Raw genomic sequence first — 24,757 nt, forward strand, 5'->3', positions numbered from 1 at the left:
TATATTAATACGTTAAACATAAAAACAATATATTATAAAAAATAATTAAAAAATTTTATTACTAATTATATTTATATGACATGGATATTTTTACACTTAACTAATCGCAACATAATATTAATTATACAACATTAAAATTATATAACACTAGTAGTTTTTTATTTAAATATTAATAATAAAATATATTAAAATTATAAAAAATATTTATTATCATAAAAATTATAATATAAAAATATTATTAAATTAATATAATATAAATATATGGGAAAATTACTTTTTAATCCCTGAGGTATAGCGTAATTAACAGATTCGTCCCTCTATTTTTAGAACCCAACACTTTCGTAATTTCGTCAAAATTCAAGTTCTCTCCGTAAAACATTTCTGTTAAGTCAATGATTTTAACCTGGTCAAAGGAAAGAGAATAAATATAATCCCAAAAATACCCTTATCAATAATAAAATAAAAAAATACTATTTAGTCCCTATAGTATGGAAAAACTCGCTACTTAGTCCCTCAATTTTGAAAAATATATTAAAATATCCCTAACATTTTAAAAAGTCTACTAGTTAGTTCCTCTATTAATTTTATCACTAAATATTTTATTATTTAGTCCCTATAGTTTAAAAAAAAAAATTAATTAGTCCCTCAAATTATTAAAAAATTTACTAATTAGTCACTCCATATCATGGAAGTTTTAGATTTTTTTTATAACACTTAACGACTAAAATTAACGGAAAGACTAACTAGTAAATTTTTTAAAATATCAAAGACATTTTAATGAATTTTTAAAATGGCGAGCAGTGATCGATGACGAACAACATCACAAAAAATATTTATATTGCGTTTTAACTTTTTATTTTTAATAATTTAAATTTTATATATTTTGATTTTTATTATTTTTGCTGAATTTGAATCTTAAATTTATTAAAATTTTTATTTGTTTATGGAGATTGAGTTTGAGATTTTCTTCCTTGAATTTTTGACGAAATTAAACTTTAGGGACAAAAATGTTGAATTCAAAAAAATAGAGGGACAAATATGTTAATTATGTAATATCTTAGGGACAAAAATGTATTTTTTCCTTCAATTCTTTGAGAGAGGAACCTATAAATTTGTAGGAATTAAATTTTAGGAACTAAAGTATTGAGTTCTAAAAAATGGTAATTCGGTCATTTTTCCTATCACTAACGACATAGGGACCTCTAATTTTGACGGAATTAAACCTCAGACACGAAAGCGTTGGGTTCTAAAAATAGAGGGACGAATATGTTAATTACGCTATACCTCAGGGACTAAAAAATAATTTTCCCTAAATATATTGTTATAATATATTAATAATTTAAAAAATTAAAAAAAAAAGTAGCCAAAATTATAATACAAGCTCACATATTTCTTTTTTTAAAAAAAATTTACAAGTCAAATCTCAAATTGACAATTAAGTCTTTTTAAAATCAAAATTGCTAAAAAAATTTTCCCTGGGGCATCAAAAATCTTAACTCTCTTTTTTCTTACATTGGGTTTTAACAACCGGACTAAGTTACTCATTGATGTTGATCCACAAAATCTAAATTTCTTGATTTAGATTTTTTTTTTCTTGTAATTTGATATTTTGCAATTTTTTTGCACTTAAAATTGAGAATTTTTAGACTTCTGGCATTTGGATTAGAGGTTCAAAAGACTTATCGAAGGTTTCATACCCAAGCTGCTTTGTATTTATTTAGTAAACCCACCAATTAGATGTTGTTCAGATCATATACCCTTGAACCGTTGCAATTAGAAAAGTTGTAAAAATAAAGTTGTTCACGATCAGCTGTTGCTGTTTCAAAGTAAAAAGATTTTAGCTTTTTTTCAATATATGTATTAGTAATATTCTTATTTTTTATTTCTTTTAATTCAAATAAATATAATTTAATAAATTAATAATTATAATCCCTAATTTAACTAGATTAAGGAAAAAAAACTCTAATCTTGTCCGCAGTCTATATCAACCTCTGTCTCATTATCTTATACCCTTTGCTCTTCCGCCACATCTCCCAAACCTTAATCTCATTAGTTTCTTCCTTCGCCTCCATCGACCTTATCTGCGATGTCCTTTGCACTGCCCTCCTTATTGCCACTTGCTTTTTCCTCTCTATTAACATCCCTATGGTCATGCATTGTAAGGAGGTTAAAGACTGGACATCGTTAAGGCTATTGAAGGCATGTTCTAGAGTGGCCAAACTTGCCTTATTGTCAAGGATCTCATCACTAGCAACGTCTTCAATCTTGTAACTGTCGCTCCTTTGTGTGCGACAAGATTGAATGTCAGTGATATCATCATTTTAATAGAAATGCGAGAGAGGATTTGAAGGTGAATGGAATTAAATTGCATGCGATTATTTGACTAAGATGGTTAGGGTCTCGAGAGAGAAAGGGAAATAGGAAGAGAAAATGAAAAGTTTAATTTGGAGGAGAATGAAAAGGTGGTAGCTCCAGCCATGTCTAAAGTTAGGATTAAGGCTTTGAAATTTGAAGAGAGAGTAAAGTTGGTGACAAATCCAACTGAGAAGAGTCTATTCGAATTAATGGTCAAGAAGAAGAGTAAATAATATTTGATTATTGATGTTGGGACTAATACTAAGTTGCTTAACCTTGCTGAGAAGGCGAGTGTTTTGTATAAACTTTTTCTTTCTTAGAAAATTTTTTAGTTTCATTAGTAAATAGGGAAAGAGTTGCTTGAAGTTATTGAGACAAGTGATCCATGGGTGTCGCTTAATAATAACTTAGATCTTTGAGACCTATATATTATCTTACTAATATTAATATAGTGACAGAACTGATTGACCCTAGCTAGCATGTTGGACTGAATTGTGGGCTGGTTCATTGTCTCTTTGCACCAACTCAAGCTAAGCTATCTTGACCATTCTGGTGGCTCATGAAGGTTGTGAGAATACTTTTATATGGCACTATACCCAATCAGGACAATACTCTATTAAGTCAGGGTATCATATCAAAGTTCAACACTCATGCAATCTTAGTGCCAAGTCTCATCCCTCTCATTCTATGTTTTTCCTCAACACCTTTGGAAGAGAATGTGGTGACGGCCTAAAGTCAAAGTGTTTCTTTGGAAGTTTCTTCACAATGTTGTGTTTATGACAAGTAACATGGCTAGTTGTGGTTTTCATAAGATGTATCATATGTGCTCTAATTCACAACCGGAGACCTTGGAACATGTTCTCTTTTAGTATGACCATGCTAAGGCTACTTGGTTTTTAAGCCGGTATGCTTACAAGCCAAAATTGACGAGCTTTTCTTCCTTAATGAAATGGTGGGCGCAGCTATAGAAACTGCTAGATAAGCATCTTTATCGCAATAAGATAATGAAAACTTTTGTTATTACTCTATAAGGTATTGGGAAACAAACGGATTTTCAAGCAGATATTGTATGATCCTCTAGTTATGGTTGCTTGTATTTCTGCTAACTTGCTAGAGTCGTAGCAAGGAGGAGTTTATGTTGATTCTGACATGGAGCAACTAGCCTTGGATTTTGCGGCACACTTAGACTGGGGCTAACTTTTGTATTTTAATTATTATTTTTGGATATTTTGGGTATTTTCATAATTTTGCACATTAGGGTTTTGTTTTTATTATAAATAGCCTCCCTTGGCTATTAGGATTTTAGACTCCTATTAGGATTAGGATAGTAGGATTTTATTTCTATTGTAAATAGCCTCCATTGGCTATTAGGATTTTAGACTCCTATTAGGATTAGGATTAATTTTGCATATTAGGGTTTTGTTTCTATTATAAATAGCCTCCCTTAGCTATTAGAAACTCACTTTTCAATCTTTGAGGAAATTCAATAAGACTTTTAGTCTTCTAGCCTATCTTTTCTCTTATTTCGTCTTAGTCAAACGATATTGGTTAAAACTCCTGACGGAGTCTAAATAGTCCTGTATCAGATTGGTTGAAACTCCTGACGGAGTCTAAATAGTCCTATATCAGATTGGTATCAGAGCGAAGTTCGACCATGGCAGATAACCAAGAGGCGCGACTTGCTGCGATTGAGGCATCTTTGGCAGAATTGAGGGAGATGATCGAACAATTGACCTTGCAGCAGGGAATCCACCAACCCGCCGCCACCGCACACCCCCAACCAGTCGCCAATCCTGTGGCCGCCAATCTTGTGGTCGACAATAAGGGAAAAGCAGTCACCTATGTAGTGAAGAAAATCTTATGCTCAACTAAACAGGAGGATGAGACGCAAAGGAGGAAGATTTTCCAGGCTAAGTGTCGAGTAGGAGAGGCAATTTGCAGGCTAATTATCGATAGCTGTAGTTGTGAGAATCTGATAGCTAAGCAATTGGTGGAGAAATTGCAGTTGCCTACACAGCTGCATCCTTCGCCATACAAAGTCGGATGGATTAAGGAAGGTCTGACAATTGAGGTCAACAGAATCTGCAGCGTGCCTATCTCGATCGGTAAATATTATACTGAACTTGTTAATTGTGATGTTGTGGATATGGATTGTTGTGGAATTTTGCTAGGCCGCCCTTGGCAGTTCGATGTTGATGCTTTGCATAAGGGGAAGGAGAATTTATACATGTTCACGTGGAATCAAAAAAAGATTACTATCTTGCCTTCCGGTGCTGCGAAACATTCTAAAGTGGAAGGGAAGAATGTTGTTGCTATTTCTACGGGAGTGTAGAAGCTATCAGGCACAGTTGAAAAATCTCGAGACACAATGATTTTATTGGTGAGAGAAAAAAGTACAATGGAGAATGCACCACCTTTACTACCACCCATCAAAGAGCTGTTGAAGGAGTTTCCTAAGATAGTGGAGGAATCATCCAAGTTTTCACCTCCGCGGGATATCCAACATCAGATTAATCGCATTCCTGGATTAAAATTATCGAATCTGCCTCATTACGAGATGAGTCTAAAGGAGAGTGAAATCCTCCAAGACCAGGTGGAATTTGCTCACAACAGTATTGCAGCAAGCAACTTGGTAAAGCAGTACGTGGATGTTTTCAAACAGGTACAACAATGCCTTACAGAAGTCAATGGCAAGAGGCCAGGCGAGGGATAGCCCTGGGCCGTGAACGGTAACAGTGCCGGTGAAAGGGCCGGGCTGTTACAATAGGTGTTTCAAGTCCTTCAATATCGGTGACCAAGTTATGGTGTATTTACGCAAGGAGCGTGGTGGAGGACAGAAAAAACTTGACGCCAAGAAGATTGGTCCATTCCGGATCATTCAGAAGATCAATGACAATGCCTATGTTCTTGACCTCCCACATGAGATGAAAATTTCCAAGATGTTTAATGTGGCAGATCTATTTCAGTACTACCCTGCTGATGACAACTCGAGGTCAAGTTCTTTACAAGTGGAAGGGAATGACACGGAGCAACTAACCTTGGATTTTACGGCAGACTTAGACCGGAGCTAACTTTTGTATTTTAATTATTATTTTTGGATATTTTGGGTATTTTCATAATTTTGCACATTAGGGTTTTGTTTTTATTATAAATAGCCTCTCTTGGCTATTAGGATTTTAGACTCCTATTAGGATTAGGATAGTAGGATTTTATTTCTATTGTAAATAGCCTCCCTTGGCTATTAGGATTTTAGACTCCTATTAGGATTAGGATTAATTTTGCATATTAGGGTTTTGTTTCTATTATAAATAGCCTCCCTTAGCTATTAGAAACTCACTTTTCAATCTTTGAGGAAATTCAATAAGACTTTTAGTCTTCTAGTTTATCTTTTCTCTTATTTCGTCTTAGCCAAACGATATTGGTTAAAATTCCTGACAGAGTCTAAATAGTCCTGTATCAGATTGGTTGAAACTCCTGACGGAGTCTAAATAGTCCTACATCAGATTCACATTCTACTGGAAAGGTTGGTGCTCCCCTTTCCCATTAAGGTTAGAAATTTAATGTTGATGTAGCTTAGACGAGTCAATTTTCTCTCTATGCAGTGGTCGTTATTGTCCAGAATATATATGGTATATTTTTTGGACGGGATAGGTAATAAAATCTAGAATTCATACCCTTTGCAAGGTAAGGCATGAGCTATACTTGAGACTATGAATCTTACTTCGATCAGAAGTTCCTCTGCTATCATTATATATGGAAACAGATATACAAATCTTTCACTCCCTTGTCATTTCCTCTCAATTAGTGCCTCCATGGAGAATCCTAGCTTTTGTAATAACTATTAGAGTTTTAAGTTCTTATATTGTTTGTGTCTCATTTTCTTTAGCTGCTAATGCAACAAATAAGGTTACAGATTATATTTCTAACATGTTTCTGCATGGCCAACTTTCATGTAATTAGCTCATGTCCATGTCAATGTGGTTGCTAGGTAGTTTGTAACCTTGTTTCTCTAGCATATTGCAGCATTTACGTAGAAGACAAACATTATATATAGTCCATGACATTGCATCTCTTTAAGGCATTTCATCAACATGCCTGACTAAATTCCCTGATTTTATGTACCCGTCAACCAAACTTCTCTAAAAATTTCTCAAGAACTAAAATAGGTTCATCAAGTTCAAATACAAGATCCTTCTATGCTACATTCTCACTTCAAACGTAACTTGAGAAATATTTTGTCATTAAGTCATTCATTTTTGCAAAAACCTTCTGATTAACAAATTCAATAAATATTATAAACATGACCCAAATTCGCTCGATTCCTATTGGATGACAGGGAAAATTTATATGAGAAGACTCTTTCAAAATTAGAGAGGGGCAACCATAAGAGTTGATATGAAAAAGAGGAAAAAATTGGAGCAGCATGCATGAGAGAGAAAGGAAAGTGTCTTCCATGATGGAGAAAAGATGATGATTATGATGTGGATTTTTTTTGCAATAGTTAATAGAAGCTATTGATCTAATAATTTGTGGTGAATAATGTGAGATTATATGCAATAATAAGAAAAATCCATTTCTATATTTAATTCTGTGACATTTTTAATGCTGTTATAATTGTTGAGTCAAGATCAGATTTTTAAGTATTTAATTCGCAAATGACTTGAATAGTTTCACCTTATTTCAATAGTTCGATTTAAATTAATTTAAATAATTTTTAAATTTATTTTTTATATAAAATATTTAAATTATTTAATAATTTCAAACTAACAATAAATAATTTTTTTATTGGCTAATATAGACATCCACATTGTATAAAAATATATTGGTGTTAAAAAATTAATTAACAGTAAATTTATTTTATTTTTAACAAAAACTCTAATCTATTTAACGAATTTAAAACTTAAAGATTGAAAGATTACAAATGCTTTAAATAGAAATTAATTTGAGAATTTGATTAAAATTTAAAGACTAGACTATAAATTAGCTATATAAATATAAAATAAAATAATTTTAAAATAATTTTAAAATAATTTTAAAATAATCAAATAAAAAAGATGAATAAAAGTTATGAATGGGTAGTAATTAAGTTAGAAATAAAATTATTTAAAAATTAAATTAAAATATAAAATTTAATTAATTTTTAATTACTTTATTTTTAACAAAGTCGCATGGGAATCATTTAGTATCCATACCATCCATTTATAACAGACAAGGAGCTTAGCTATCACCGTCGCATCTCACAAATCACAAGCAGATGTTAAGGGTGGGCCCAGAATTAGAAACTGAACGTATTACAAATCGTAGGCAAGGTGTAATTACGGATACATCCCCCCTGGACATAAATCGCACAAACCCGATAATGATGACACAATACACGTCTCTCTCAGGCTATAAGTTGCAAGGACATAATCTTATCACATATCGTCTCAATTGCGACCTTTGTAAGAGAGAAACCAGAAATGGCTGCAGAAGTTGTGAGCTCAAGTAATGGTCATGTATGCTGCAACAAGGGACCTGGTTATGCCTCCCCACTTGAGGCTATGGCTGGTCCTAGGGAGTCTCTGATCTATGTCACTTGTATCTACACTGGTAAGTCATCATTCGTTTGAATTTCAGTCCATGATGATAAATGATTATGCTGTGGGTTCAATCTCTTCATAGATTTTGGGTTTTTCTTTGAAATTCATTCTATCTGCTGAATCGGGGCAACGAAAACTTAAATTTATTTCAATATCTATACAGGAACGGGAAGAGGAAAGCCTGATTATCTAGCTACAGTGGACGTCGATCCAAACTCACCCACTTATTCAAAAGTGATCAGTAGGCTACCTGTGCCATATCTAGGAGATGAACTGCATCATTCAGGGTGGAATGCTTGTAGTTCTTGCCATGGAGAACCATCTGCAGATAGGCGTTACCTAATCCTGCCTTCATTGGTGTAAGAGAATGCAAATTTCCAGTTTTTCATTTTCTTTGTGTATAAGAATCAGTAGATTAACTAAAGGAAATACAAAAGGATGCAAGGTGTCAAAACTGTGAAGAGTAGCGGGTAATAAAGAAGAGATGAATAAGGCTTCACTTTTATTGAAGTTCAATGGGGAGAGATAGATCAGCCAGCAGTTGTACTGTGCACTGATGTTTTGGAAGCTTTAAAATTCTTGGGTGCCTTGATAATTTATTAAATATAACTATGCAACTCAAAAAACTAATGACTAGTATCCTCTTAAAATCGTGGTTTGAGATTCAGTAGTGGGTGTTTTGAATTCATAATCCTCTCAGATAAGTCTAGTGAGTATATGCTTAAAGAGAGCCAAAACATGACCTGAACACTGCACAAGCACAAGAAGGAAAAAGCCAGTTATAAATTTCTCTTCAATATATTGGCGGGCTTGCTGTTTAGGAGTTAGGGCACTACATTAGTCAGCTCATTTCTTTGTGTAGTTGTGTTATCTTGAAATACTATAATTCTTTCAGATCTGGTAACGTTTATGTGGTTGACACTCAAAAAGATCCAAAGGCTCCATCGTTGCACAAAGTTGTTGAGGCAGCAGACATTTTAGAGAAGACAGGATTAGCCTACCCACACACTTCCCATTGCCTTGCTTCTGGAGATATAATGATCTCCTGCCTAGGAGATAAAGATGGACATGCAAAGGGAAGTGGGTTTCTTCTTCTCGACTCAGAATTCAATGTGAAAGGAAGGTATATTTTTGTTAACATCCTCTTAAAATGTTAGCATGGTTTCTTGTAACTCTTTGGATTGTCATTAATCATCTGTTTGTTTTGGGCTCTTGCTTGATTCTACAATTATGTTATTGTCCAATGGTTCAATAGTATTCAAACAAGTAGTATGACCAATTCAATTGTGAGAGATGCAAATGGAATTGTTAAATTTTTACTTGCCAATGTGATTCTTAGAGCCTTTTGGATATCATCATGTTCTTTAGGTGGGAGAAACCAGGGCATAGTCCTCTGTTTGGTTATGATTTCTGGTACCAACCCCGACACAACACAATGATCAGCTCGTCATGGGGAGCTCCTGCAGCCTTCACTAAAGGGTTTAATCTTCAGCATGTGTCAGATGGTCTTTATGGGAGGCATTTGCATGTCTATAGCTGGCCAAATGGTGAACTGAAACAAACATTGGATCTTGGTGACACAGGGCTCTTACCCTTGGAGGTGAGTGCTAAAAATACATATTTACAGTCATGCTTCATGCAGCTTATATATGGTCAATATTTCTTTGTGTGTGGAACAATGAACATGCACATAGTTATGTATGTCTTTTCTGCATTGCAGAAAACAATTGAGGCTCTAACTCTCTGATTTGTGTTTTGATTGCTCGCAGACAAGGTTCCTGCATGATCCTTCTAAAGATACAGGGTTTGTTGGGTGTGCTTTGACCAGTAACATGGTGCGATTTTTCAAGACCCCAGATGGATCTTGGAGCCATGAGGTATGCATGTGGCAAATGCTGTCTATGCTGTTAACACGTGCAACATTTCAAATGGTTGTTTAAGTTCATTCTGTTTTGCAGCTGGCTATATCAGTGAAACCCTTGAAGGTGAGAAACTGGATTCTTCCAGAAATGCCAGGCCTCATAACTGATTTTCTGATTTCTCTTGATGATCGGTTTCTGTATTTTGTCAATTGGCTTCACGGAGATGTCAGACAGTATAACATTGAGGATGTCAAAAATCCAGTCTTGACAGGCCACGTTTGGGTTGGTGGCTTGATCCAGAAAGGAAGCCCTATAGTTGTTGAGAAAGAAGATGGTGACACTTGGCAGGCTGATGTTCCTGAGATCCAGGTTTGTAATGATGTCCACTGTTGCATCCTTGCCATTAATGTGACCTAATACTCACTGAGTATGTGAAGTTAATGATTGCTGATGATTGGAACTCTTAGGGCCACTATGTTGTGATCCTTGAATGTAGTTTTTGTGGTCAAATAGTTCTATCATTCAGCACAGAAACTTCCGTACCAACACATTTTGATGTACTTTGGCAGATTAATCATCTCGCCAGGATAGAAAAAGTTAGGTAGGAAGATGAAACATTTTCATCAAGCGTCATACCTCCTAGGTGGCTGGGAAGCAAAAATAATTGTGTTCAACTGTTTACCAGTGCATGATGGTGGCTTGCATTAACCAGGATAATTTTTATTTATAGAAATCATCATGACACAGAGCATACTCTGATCAATATCTGCCCAAGGACCTCTATATTTGATAGAGATTGGTGACTTTCATATTTTCTGTTCAGGGTAAAAGATTGAGAGGAGGACCTCAGATGATCCAGCTAAGTTTAGATGGAAAGAGGCTCTATGTCACCAACTCACTCTTTAGCACTTGGGATCGTCAGTTTTATCCTGAAATCTTGGAGAAAGGATCCCACATGTTGCAGATCGATGTTGACAGTGAGCAAGGTGGTCTCAAAGTAAACCCAAACTTTTTCGTGGACTTTGCAGCTGAACCTGATGGTCCTTCCCTTGCCCATGAGATGAGATATCCAGGTGGTGACTGCACTTCAGATATATGGATATAGGTATCCACCTGAACTATTGTGGTGGCAAGGGGTTGCCTGAGAACATAGTTTACGAATATGCATGCAATAATCCATTCAGTCCGTATATGTGGATGAATCTTGAATGGACATCTTCAGACTAAATATCAAATAAGAAAAGTTTCTTAATTCTCCTGTAATTGTCATCAACTTAGAACTAATTGAAGCCTGCAATTTCAGTTTCAGGAAATGAATATGTACATTTAGAAAGAGGCATTTTGTTTTGAAATAGATGACAGTATCAGCTCTCTGACAATATAATGCCTATAGTAGTAAAAGAAAACAAGCTGCTTCACTGAAAATCCAAGCTGCATCCACAGCGGAGATAAACGATCTTCCCATTGTAGAAATGAACAGTCCTTTTCAGATCTCTGCTCTTCTTGGCCATGGCTCGAACACCTTCATGTTCTAAATTTAACATGTAAATCATAGGAGAAAAATGCGAATCGAACCAATGGTGAAAAGAACCCAGTTGAAAATTCCAATGATGCTTCTGCTGCTGCTTGGTAAATATGCAGACAAAAGCAAGAAGTTCCAGTAAGTGGGCTCCTAGGATTTGTTCATTTGTAAGCAATTCTGGGTTGCTTGGAAAATCAACGTTAACGACGCTAGAGTAATTATCATTGTGAATTCATGAGAGAGAAAGCACCACAGATCATCATCTGTGATTGACGTTGACAGTATCAAATCATAGAGAGACACTAGGAAAGTTCGGTGGTATCCAAGTTTTGGATTGACAGTATCAAAACATAATAATTATGTTTTTGTATTTAAACATTTATAATTTTTTTTTATTTTAAATTAATATAAAAAGCATGAATTTTACTTCTTATTTTAAATTAATATAAAAAATTAAAATCGAAGTATTAAAAAAATAAATATATTTTTTACAAAAAAATAATGATAATTTAATTATATTTTTTAGTTTTTTCAATTAAAAATAATTTTTAATATTACATGAAATGAATACGTTTTCTTTTTATTTTCTTTGAAAAAATAAAAAAATAGGTATAGAAATTAAAATATTATTTTCTGTAATTAAAACGCACTCTAAATGTTTCTTTAAATTTTTTAGTGAGAAGTTTTTTTGTTAGATTTTTTCTCCTAAAGTGATAGGCATTATTTTTTTCGATTTTATAATTTTTTTGTCCTTTTCGGGCAGAGAGTTTTTTCCGCCTCACCATATAATAGATTTCCTTCCTTCTCTATTAGATGAGGTTGTTTTTTTGTTTTTTTTTTTTTTTTTTGTATTTTTGTTTTCCTTTAATTTTGATATATTGAGTTTTTATGAGAGAGTTTTTTTTTTTAAGAATAAATACCATTAACTAATAGAAATTAAGCAATTGGTAATTCAGCCTTTCCTTTAATTTTCATATATTGAGTTTTTATGAGAGTTTTTTTTTAAGAATAAATACCATCGACATTAAGCAATTAGTAATTTAGCCATTATAAAATAAGATAGACATTAAGTAATTGGTAATTCAGCCATTACAAAATAAGATAAGGGGATGGGATATCTTCCATCAAACCTGAAACTTGAATATTAAAATTTAAAAACCACTTAGTAAGCTCATGAAACTTGAATATTAAAATTTAAAGACCATTTAGTAAGCTCATGAACTACAGTATTACCTTTTCTAAATGTATAACACAATTTAAAGTTTCTAAGGTGGGAGATAAAATTTTCACGCTAAGCAATCTGGAACTGATAACATAATAATGATAAATTTTGTTGAGATCGTAACACGTGTACAAGAGAAGTAGAAGGGTCTAAATCAATATATCCAGTCCGACCATACTACGGAAGGTCCAACAGTCATAGTATGCAGGTCAGATTTCCTACACCTCCAATCTTATCAATATCCAGAATATACCAATCGACCTCACCAATACTCGAAGCAAACAGGCTAATGCTCGAAGCAAACAGGCCGACCTCTTTAAAATACATATATCTCATTTAGGGTCATAATCGTAGGTCAATTTCACTCTGGCATGGATAAGGCATGGATGCAGTGGCTCAGCATTTATTAGCCGACTACCCACCATAAATGAGTCGCCTGATACTTCTGCTACAGTACTCCGCCATCCTATCCGATAGAATAATCCGTCAGACAGCCCCGATGCGGTTAAGGTATTAACTATCCCAAAGACTAGAGGCTCTCAATCTCTCTCGAAAATTTGAACCTCCACAAATTAGAAAAGCAAACTCTACCAGCTCTCGGCTCTCAACTACCCAATCAGATCCATTAATTTCCCTGTGAATCAAACCCTCGCTTACATATCATCGTCTCTTGTCCCACCGGATCTCAAGCATATCAGGAACCATACTCATTCCATGGAGGGGTTGAACTTTGGAAATGTTGGATTGTTGAGAGGCAATATATTTCAAGCCATATACTTTCAAAGTAGAAATCTCTTACCATAATAGTTGCGAAAATTGTAGCTTGGTATTCAACTTCCTACGTTCAAGCATTCAGAACAGGTTTTTGCCAACACTTGACCTGTAAAATCTCAAGCAATCATACTAAGAGTGTATATGATCACCTTCCATTTTTCTATTAGAGTTGCCTCACAATTGACTTTAATAGTATCTAATGGTAAGAGACTACCTTGTATTGTTTTTTTTTTTTCGGTGTTTTATTTGTAGTTTCTCTAATATCCATTACCGAGCAGTCGACCACATTATCACCGAATTTTTAGAAACTATGATATTTATTTCAATCTTCTTACAGTATAAAAGAGAATTGCTGCGGACACCCACAATCACCTCACATTTTCTTCTTCGCAGGTTGTAGCTAATCGTAGGTCAATTCTACTCTGGCAATATTATCAATTTAATCTCAGCAATATCATTATTAAAGCACAACTTTGAATTCCCTTTTTTACCATCTATGTGCTATATGATGCATCTAGGAGTGTGCATCTGCTGGTTTATTTTACTTCGATTAGAACAAATATAAAATAAAAAAAACTGAACTTAATAAAAATTGAAATCGAATTGAACCGATTGGTTTAAATCGTTTCAGTTTTAAAAAATATATATTTTCAATTACAATAGAAGAAATCTAGAGAAAAAAAAAAAAAAAAAACCTTGAAATTTCAATGTTCCACAAGCAGCATTCATATCTAACAACATCTAAGAAAAAACTTTGATAAAAATTTTAAATTAACAAACAAATAGTATTAAACTAAAATTGAATTTTGATAAATATCAAAATTCATCTTCTATATAAAAATGCCTAGAATCCAAAATGTTCTTACAAAAATTTTCTTAATTAAAAAAAATATAAATTACTCATTTAATATTAAACACCACTACAATATGAAGATACCAGATGCAAGAGAGATGCACTTCTTTTTCAAGAAACTTGAGTCTTAATGAAGGAAAACTAACCAATTGAGAAGTCGAGAATGAGGAAGCATATGACTCGAACGAGCTTAATCCAACAAAATCTGAATCTTCGAGCTTGATTATGCATTTTCTTCATCCTTTTAATTGAGCCAAGCGTCGATTCAAGTGAGGTGCTGAAATGCAAAAAAAAAAAAAAAAAAAAGGTTTTAACAATATGATGGCGTTTCAATGAAGGGAATTTTGGATTTTTGCTTAAGATTGGTTGAAAAAGATATGGAGAATATGGAAAAGATAAAACACAAGAAAATAAAAAATAATGAAAAGGTAGATTTTGAGGAGCGTAGTTTGAGCTTTTTGCTTTTTCTTTTGTTTAAAAAGAGAAAAAAAAAGGAAGAGAAATTTGGATTAAAACTGGTACAGAAAAAAAAATTAGAGTGAGTTCTGTTATTTCCATTTTTATTTTTAAATATTATAATTATTAATAAGTCTTTATATTTACAAATCTATCTCTTTATTTATTAAATTTTAATATTTTATATATAAAATAATAAAATAAAAATTAAATAAAAAATTTATTATTTTATTTTTATCTTAATTAATTAAATAAAAAAATAAACCGTTGAGAAAGAAAAAATTAAATGAGTAAAAAATTTTTGATTTAAATTTAAATATATATTGTGCTAAGATTTTTAATTTAATTTTTATTTTAATTAATTTATTTCTAAATATAAGATATAAAAATTAATAAATATATAAAATTAATTTATAAAAAATATAAACACTTATTTGTAAATAATTATAACAAGCTATTTATAAAAAATGTATGGATGAATTATAACTAAGAAACTAGTTATTATAAAAAAAATTATAACTAAATTATATGTTTTATAAAATTTTAAGAATTAAAATGTAATTTATTTTGATTAAAAATAATTTTTAATTAATTATTAAATGACATGTCAATATTAACTGTTTTAAAGAAAAGTATCAGTTTGCTAAGGATGTCAAAATATATGAGTTTTTTAAAATTTTACTTAAAAAAATGCCAAATTACATGATAATTTTTTTTATATCTACGTTAGAAAAATAATACCAAGTAAAATCATAAAATTGACCAACATATAAAATAAAAATATATATAAAAAAAATTTTGGGTGTTATTTTATTTAATTATAATTTAGGTATCATACTAAATTAACCAATTAATCAAAACAAAATAAAATAAAAATAAAAAAATAAAAACAATTTTATTTCAAGATCTATGATTCGATTTATATTAAAATAATATCCGTAATATCATATTTAATTTTTTAACGGCATAAAAAAATAATGGTATAATAAATAAAATATAATTATTAATTAAAAAAATATAAAAAATGTTATTTTTAGTTTTACTTATTTGTATTTTAAAAAAAAGAAATTTATATTTTAAAGAAAATAGTTTAATTTTTATTAAATTAATTAATATCTCGTGTTATATTAATTGATGGTGATTAAAAATTACTGTTATTCGTTAATAGCGAGATATTATAAATATTATTTTAATTTAAATTGAATCGAATGGAAAATCAATAAAATTAAAGGGTATTGTTTTTTTAGTTTTAATATACATAACACTAGCCTATCTTCAAATCTAGGTTTAGTGCATTGCGGTCCGTAGATTCAAAATGGCCTGTATTCTTAGCTGAAATGAGATTTTGTTTTATTTTACTGATGTAATGTTGCATGTTTCGTTTGTTTTAGTTACTACAGTAGTTAATCTTCTTATAGTTAGTGTAATAAATGATGGGTTTGAAAATTACATCAAATAATAATATTATTTTATAAAATATTTTTATTATTTTATGCGTAATTTTATTACATTATAGTGTTTTTGTGTTAATTAATAGTTTTTACTAATTTTAATGTTTTTTTTTTTTTACTTTCTTTATTTTAAGGCTATAATACCATAATATTGCACATGCAAATGTCAGACTTTTTGTATTGTTATTGGGTATTTAGACTGTGAATTATATTTTAAATTTATATTTTAAATTTATATTTCATCATGTGATTTGATTAATAAAAGGTATAATTAGACTGTGAATTATATTTTAAAGGAAAAATTACTTTTTAGTTCTTGAGGTTTAACGTAATTAACACTTCTGTCTTTCTATTTTGGCGACCCAACACTTAAGTTCCTCACTTTCTCTTCCGTCCAAAGAAGAAGAGGGTTAATTTTATCAATTCACGTGTCCCAAATGGATATTTTGGACGGAAGGACTACGAATTTGAATAGAAAAGAAAGTGAGGGACTTAAGTGTTGGGTCGCCAAAATAGAGGGACAGAAGTGTTAATTACATTAAATCTCAGGGACTAATAAGTAATTTTCCATATTTTAAGTTTATATTTCATCATGTGATTTGATGATCGCTAGGCCATTGTCACCTAAACTCGCAGCCGGAGTCTTACCAGAAAGGCAAGCTCAAAACCTATCAGAGCTCACTGCACAAATTAGTACATTAGTATGCAATCCAATTCACAATCGGGTAGATCGGACTCATCCAAAAGGGACTCAGTTCATCTGACATGATGGGAGGAGTAGGGGAATAAGCCCAGTTATGCCATGTCCCTATCAACATGGGCGTTGAACAGAAATTAAATGGCGACCTGATGATGGTGAAAAGGCAGTACGTCCGTACGTACGGCTCTGTCTGATAGCAACTATAATTTACTGATGCACACTAAAATCCTACCTCTTTCTGGATCTTAGATTATCATGATTAAATTTAAACTATATAACACAAATAGAGATGAAATCCTTACACTTAAACCATAGATTTTTATGTTATTCTTCGCATGCAATATAGACTAACCATAAAAATTAAGTCATGAGAATACATAACCATAATATTTTGTGTGACAAGTCTTGCTTTTCTATTATGAAAAGTTTTCTGTTTGGACACTGGAGGCCATGCTATTATAAGAGTAACATTTATATATTTCTTTAATAAAACAACGCATTATCAATTTATGCATTTAAAACATCACTTGAATTCAATAATAAGATGTGGGATATAAAAATATGAAACATCTCAAAATATAGATACAATTTTGGATTAGGGCTATTGAAAAAAAAAATCAAACGTTTATTATAATTTAATATTTATTTAAAATTTTAAATTTTGAATAGTAAAACTAAACTTTTTTAATTTAACACAATTATAGGCAAGATAATTAAATTGAATTTGAAAAAAATTAACAGTAAATTACAAAATCATCCCTAAACTTTTATTTAACTAATAAAATAGTTCTTAAATACATATTTTTATTACAACAATATTATTTTTTATTAATCCCATTCTCACTTTTATAATATCATAGATTATTAATAAAAACTTAAGATATGAAAAAAAAATAAAACTTTATAATTTAAAGCATATAATAGTTCATTTTATTTATAATATTATTAATAGAAAGTAAAGTTTTTCAGAAACAAAAAATATACACATGATTTCTAATATTGAGTATAAATATTCAATAAAATACTTCAATATATATTATTTATATGTGATTTTATAAAATAAGAACTTATTTATAATAAATATTTATTGAATATTGTTGGATCTAAATGTTATAATCCTTGTTTTGATGATTAATAAACAATTAGTGTGCTTTCAAAAATGTTTGTTTTGAAATATTTGTATTGAACTTGTAGGTCCCTTATTAAAATGAATGAATTCGCTTCAGTTTCAAAAGTGAAAAGTGCCAATCTTGGAAGCATACCACAAGAAAGGGATCAGAATGTAATTTTTTCTTTATGCATTGTCAATTTCAATTAATTAATTGTGATGGCTCAAGGTTTCTTTCAATCCTAAAAAGTTTATAAACACGGACTTTAGGCTGCCGAAATCCTTTTTCAATATGCCCCCTAAGGACAAACCTTCAGCTTTCAAAGGAGAAGGGACAGAGGCAAAAGTCTAAAATGTTCAACCATCGAACATGTACTTTAGGCAACTGAAAGTCTATTTTCAAGAATGATATTCTTCATCTTAAATGGTTCGGCCGCCGAACTTTAACCTTAAGCTGTTGAATCTGAGTTTTTCTGAGCACGATATAACGGTTATTTCTGTACACAAATGGCTCTATTTACATTTAATGCATCCCGAACGGCCATATTTATAATATAACTATAAATATAATGTATTTTTTATCTGAAAAGGTTAAAATAACTATTTAAGCATACACTTATTGAGATTAAAGTCTTTTTCACTCTTTCTCTCTCTCAAAACCTTGAGCCATAACATTAATTTCTTGAAAGTCTGTCTTGAGTTGTAATTGGTTTGAGTTTTAACATTGAGTGAAGATTGTTGAGTGAATTAATTATAGTGGATGTGATTTTGAGCAAAGTATTGCTCTTGTGAGAAAAAGAGATTTGTAAAAAAGTAAGGGTTTTGCTCTAAAATTGTAAAGAGTTTTAATTTTCACCCAAAAAAGATTTGACAATGGAATTGAACTCTCAAGGAGGGTTTTGAGGAGAGGACGTAGGCTTGAGATAGCTGAACCTCTATAAACCATTGTGTTGATCTTTCTTTACCTTCCTTATTCCCTTTTAAATTTGTCTCTTACCTTAAATTTTTTATAAATCCAATTTACTCCCCCTCTTAGATTACTTTCTAGTCTCCTAGGTACACTAGGTACACTCTTTCATATTGTAATAATTCCATAAAACTTTTATCATCATAATCTCCTTGTTTTTTAACTTTTTGTCCTCCGTGTCTATAATTCATACTGGCTACTCCATATAGATGAGATTTTCTAAGATCTCTATATTAGACTCATTAAGAACTTTGTTCGGATCCGACACTCTATACAACTTAACGATAAATATAAATAAATTTAAATAGCTAGTACATGGTACATTAGTTAATTTTTATAGTTTAGACTATATTTATTAAAATGCGAATATTCAAAATTTTTTTGTAGTTATACTATATTTTATTATCATTCCCTCTTAATTTTCAAAACATATTCATCGTATCTATGTATAATAAACCTAACCCAAAAATCTCACAGCTCGTTACCCCCAAAATAATTCCTATAATTTTTTTTTCAAAAAACGAAAAACCATAAGCAAAAGCAACAGCAGCAGCCGCAACTAACAGCAATAAGCATATATGATTACATCAGTTGTTTGCTAAAATATTCTGGAAAACGAACATTCACTAATAAAGTCCTATGCAATAATGAATTAAATTCTATTCAAGTTTCTCCAACATACCCAGAAAAAGTATATTTGTAATCATCCCCCTCTGCAAAACCATTACTAGGATCCTTTCCCTCTCTTGTTACCTTCCTAACTCTCTCTATTCTCTCAAGAATTCCCTTGACTGCTAAATCAAATGCATCTTCAATGGTTTCCATTCTAGACCTGGGGTCTGCATATACAATCCTTGGAATGAGTTTTATAACCTCCTCTCTCATAGCCAATACCCTATTTTCTGGTATTCTAAGCAATGTCTGGTTTATGCCAGCTTTCCAATCTTTAACATCTCTCACAGGCATATACACAGAATATTTACTATAATTCTTTGGTAAATGCCACTTATATTGGGCATAGGCTGTACCTGGATGAAAGAAAACAGGAATGCACCCTGCTAATATAGAATCAAATATGGATCTCCTTGTGTATGAATCCCCTGTAGGCTGCAAGCAAAAAACTGAATTCTGAAACAGCCTCATCACATTCACTGGGTTATCACAACTAATTGCACCATTGACACCATAATCACACTCTAATAACTTGCACAAGTTTTTTGAAGCTAGGCATTCTTCAATAATCTTGCCTCTGATAGAATCTTGAAGATCAGGCCTTGGAGCACCAGCAAAAGAAAATAAGTATGGCCTTGTTTGTCTTCTCACCTTATCTTGCCATTGAAACACTTCACTGTCTCTTGAGGGATGAAAACAAGTTGGATATGGTATAGCATAATCATTGTTCCATGAACTTGACTCTATTGCCAACATTGACATGTTATTAGATTCTGGCAAGAACCTAAACTTGCTACCCCAATCAGACTCATTATCAGTTTGCCTTCTAAAATCCCAAGCAATTCTCCCTGCAACCAAGAAATGGTCTCTGCCCAACATTTTCTTCCACTCAGGTTTTTCTACAAGCCACTTGACAAGATCAGAAGCAGATTGATCTCTCACTGATATTTTAAAACCCCAAAGATATCTGCTAACATCAAGACCAGCATAAAATGGCACATAAATAGCAGAGGCAAGGAAAGAATCATTGGTTAAGCACTTGTATTTCTTCATCCTAAAGTGGAAAATGACTTCCAACAAGAATTGATTAGTAGAATACCAACTCTTGTTTAATAAAATTCCTTGCGAATTTTCTACTTCATGACCCAAAGCAGAGTTAACCAAATAAGAACACATGTTATGCTCAGCTCCTGGGGTGATAGACTCACAATTTTCAAGCAAATCTCGGTTGAATCGGCTAGGAAGATGATGAATATAAACGTATCGACCCAAACAAGAATCTTTAACAGGTTTTGGTAGCACATTGTCCTCTCTAAGATAGTCAGCTTTAACGGGTCCAATGGAGGTTTGGTTGAGATTTTCAGGGAGGTGGAGGGATTTTGATTTGTGGGTAGAGATTGAATTTTCATAATCAGTAATTAAAACAGTGACCCTTTCTTGGGTTCCAATTAGAGCTGAATAATCAAAGCCAAACAAAACAAAACAGAAAATGAAGGAGACAAGAATGACCAACCATAGTTGAGTGTTGCAGCAATTTCTGGTGATTGGATTCTCCATCTTCTCTTGATAATCTTCCCAAAAAGAAGCAGAAATAATAGTTTTCTTGGATCAAACTGGCACTATTTTGGCTGGTAATTGTGAAAGGAAGATGAAGAATTAAAGCTAAGCCTGGTTCCATACTTTGGATCTTGGAATGGATTACTAGACCTTTTTGTTTGGATTCGTGCCTTGCTTTGATTGCGGGAGCAAATTTCGGTTCCATTTTTTTTAGCCGACTGAAGACAAACAAATTAACCCTTCCCACTACAAAATTCAGGGTTTTGTCAATAAGAGAACGAACCAATTTCATGGCCAAACTTTATTTGAAAATAGTAAAGTAAAAAAGAAAATTGAATATAAGGAAAGGAAAAATAAAATCAAAATCAATTTTTATTTAATAATCTATTTAGAAAATTTTAAAAAAAGGATAGATTTAAAATTAGGCAAACAAAAAAGTATTAAAGATATTTATAATTTTAACTTTAATTTATTTTATAAAAATATCTTTAAATAATTTTTTTTATTTTTAACATATAAATTACTTAAAAATTAATCGATAAAAATATTTTTTTAATTAAATAGACATTAATTTATTTTAAAGAAAATATTTTTCTTTTAAAATTAAAAATTTTATATGATTTACAAATTGTATTAACACATTAAATATTATAGACCCCTATAATATATTCTAACTAATTAAAATATCTTTATAATTTTAAAATTATATTAAAAAAATTTTATATTTTTATTCCGTCAACTAAAAAATATTTATTATTTTTTTTATTAATCTATTAATTAAAATTAAAAACAATTTTGATATTATACCCCTTACTTGTTAAAATGTTTTTAATTTTAAAATTATATTAAAATATTTTTATATTTTTAATTTATTAACTAAAATACAAATTTCATTAGTTTCTATTTATTTTTATTATTAATTTATTAGTCAAAATTAAAAAAAATTATATATCAAAAGGATGGATGGTGAATTTTATTTAATGAGTAGAACAATTGAAGATAATTTTTTTTAAATAAATCTAATTAAATTTATATATTTTTATTCAAGAGTTAATTAAGTTTAATTTAATTTTTTGACCAATTCATTTCATGTATTTTTATTCAATGACTAAATAAGTCCTGATTTGATATAATATTTTTTAATAACAAAATATTTTTTAATTTAAATGTATTAATTTAATTAACATGAAAATATTTAAAAAATATATAGATAATAAATAATTTTAAAATTATTAAAATGAAATTTTATTAATAAAAATAACATTTTAATAATAAAAATAGTATTTTATTATTAAAAAAATATTATTATTTTATGACTGGATTTATTTTATCTTTAAATAAAAATATATGAATTTAATTAATAAAAAATAATAAATTAGACTTATATATAGCACTCCGAGACTTAGCCTAGTGGAAAGTGCATTCTTGTAGTCTTGTGAGGTCAAAGGTTTGACTCCCCCACCCCCTATTTTAAAAAAAAAAAAAATCAGACTTATATAGTTTTTAGTAAAAATATAAATATTTTATATAATTTATATTTAATTTTTTTATTTTTAATTAATAAGCTAAAGATAAAATAAATAAAAATTAATAAATATTTTTTTAGTTAACACAATATAAATATTAAGTCATTTTAATGTAATTTTAAAATTATATGTATATTTTAATTATTTAAAATAAATTTAACGTTAAAAATAAATAAAAATTAATGAATATATGTTTAGTTACTAAAATAAAAATATAAAAATATTTTAATATAATTTTAAAACTACATAAATATTTTAATTAATTAAGATAAACTAACAAGATAATAATTATTTTAATATTATATAAATAAATTTTTATATTTAGCTCAATTTAAAATATCATTATTTAAGATTTAATTTGTTTTTAAAAAATAATTTATAAATAAAAGTAGTTGTAGAAAACAACTAATTAAAAAATATATTTTTAAGAAAATAAATTATTTAGATATAAATAGTGTCGACGTTAATTTTATCAGTACCAACAACATGATATATATATTCTGGATAAAATAATGGAATCGCCACCTAGGTTGAAGACGAATCAGCGCAATCTGTGGGATACTGTGAATCATATTGAAAAGAACAATTAAATTTCCTAATATGCCCTTAATAACCTACAATTATTACAATAAAGATACTTAATTTTAATGGTTTGCTAAAATTAAATTAATTTAAATTTAAATTTAAAATATAGTTAACGATAGAGTTTATATAAATTTAAAATTTTTAATCATATTTCTATTTAAATACTTTTTAGTTATTTTTTATATTTTAATTCAAAAAACATTAGTGGAGTGATTTCAAACTATATTTTGATTTTGTAAAAAATAAAAACATTTTAATTAATTATACTTATGGAGATCTGCTGATTTGTAATTGTTAACGTTAATTTTCTTATGGAGTCTCGCCTTGAAGTTAAGAGGGTGAATCTTATCCAACCTATAGTCGACTTGTCCTGAAGTGCTCGGATCTCCTTTTCTTTTAGTTCCTGGCACCATGATTGTCTGGGCCTCCTTTCTACGGGTGGAACCACGTATTGATTTATCAGATCCTTGCTACAAGGCCTAATCTTATGGTAACAACTCTCCTGATAATTCGGTGATGATGCGGTCCGCTCGTTGGTAAAGCATTTTCACCCACTAATTAGATGGGAATCCCGTGATCGAAGGTGTAAAGAAGATCTGCTGGTTTGTAGCTGTTAACATTAACTTCCTTATGAAGCCTCACCCTGAAGTTAAGAGGGCGAATATTGTCCAACCTGTGGCCGACCTATCCTGAAGCACTCAGGTCTCCTTTTCTCTTAGTTTCGGGCACCATGATCTTCCGGACCTTCCTTTCTACGAATGGGACCGCGTATTGATTTATCATATCCTTACCATGTGGCCTAGTCTTATGGTAATAACTCACCGCTTACTTTGGGCGAGTCTCATATAGCATCAGAGGTCCTCCGCTGGTCTTTAATTCTTTAGATTTAAAGGTGACAGTTGTCTTCATGATCTGGATCATATGGCTTGTTTGTCCAAACTGAGTACATGATATCCTTACTTTCTTCTTGCTTGCCTTGCCGACTAGTCAGGTTTAAGGTTTGTCTTGGCAAAAATTGATCCGAATAATATATTAATGCCTTGATGATTTTTTAGCCATTTTTCAGCTCTTGCGAGCTCCCGAGACTTTTGCAGCCTTGTCGTGCTTCTGGGTGTTTTCCTGCTCTAGCGTGCTTACGAGCTTTCTCTAGTCCTGATGAACTTTCTGGCATAAAATGCATTTGCTAGCTTCCGGGCATTTTTCTAGCCCTTATGAGCTCCTTGGCTTTTTTTAGCCCATGCAAGTTCCTGAGACTTTTATAACCATGTCGAACTTCTGGGTATTTTTCAACCCTGGCGTGCTTCCGGGCTTTCTCTAGCCCTGACGATCTTTTCGGGCATCAAACGCCTTTGTGAGCTTTTAGGCATTTTTCTAGCCCTTATGAGCTTCTGGGCTTTCTCTAACCCTGACGAGCTTTCTGGCATCAAATGCCTTTGCAAGCTTCTGAATATTTTTCTAGCCCTTACAAACTCCTTGGCCTTTTCTAGTCTTTACGGGCATTTTTCTAGCCCTGATCTTAGCTATGATGTGCCTCCGGGCTTTTTTGGCATCAAATGCATTTGCAAGCT

General features: G+C 31.0%; 2 protein-coding genes across 2 annotated transcripts; one reads left to right on the top strand and one right to left on the bottom strand.

Moving 5' to 3' along the window:
* The first annotated feature begins 7,727 nt into the window (after positions 1-7,727).
* On the top strand, positions 7,728-11,129 carry LOC110624164 (selenium-binding protein 2). Its single transcript, XM_021769285.2, has 7 exons — positions 7,728-7,944; positions 8,098-8,293; positions 8,830-9,057; positions 9,303-9,534; positions 9,704-9,811; positions 9,893-10,165; positions 10,620-11,129. Exons 1-7 carry the CDS (start codon positions 7,815-7,817, stop codon positions 10,899-10,901), a joined length of 1,449 nt encoding a protein of 482 aa, XP_021624977.1. The 5' UTR covers positions 7,728-7,814; the 3' UTR covers positions 10,902-11,129.
* An 8,254-nt stretch (positions 11,130-19,383) lies between these two features.
* On the bottom strand, positions 19,384-21,364 carry LOC110624157 (probable xyloglucan galactosyltransferase GT14). Its single transcript, XM_021769280.1, has one exon. It carries the CDS (start codon positions 21,076-21,078, stop codon positions 19,513-19,515), a length of 1,566 nt encoding a protein of 521 aa, XP_021624972.1. The 5' UTR covers positions 21,079-21,364; the 3' UTR covers positions 19,384-19,512.
* Between the last annotated feature and the right edge of the window lie 3,393 nt (positions 21,365-24,757).

Source organism: Manihot esculenta, chromosome 1, assembly GCF_001659605.2.
Source record: "Manihot esculenta cultivar AM560-2 chromosome 1, M.esculenta_v8, whole genome shotgun sequence".
Classification (NCBI taxonomy): domain Eukaryota; kingdom Viridiplantae; phylum Streptophyta; class Magnoliopsida; order Malpighiales; family Euphorbiaceae; genus Manihot; species Manihot esculenta.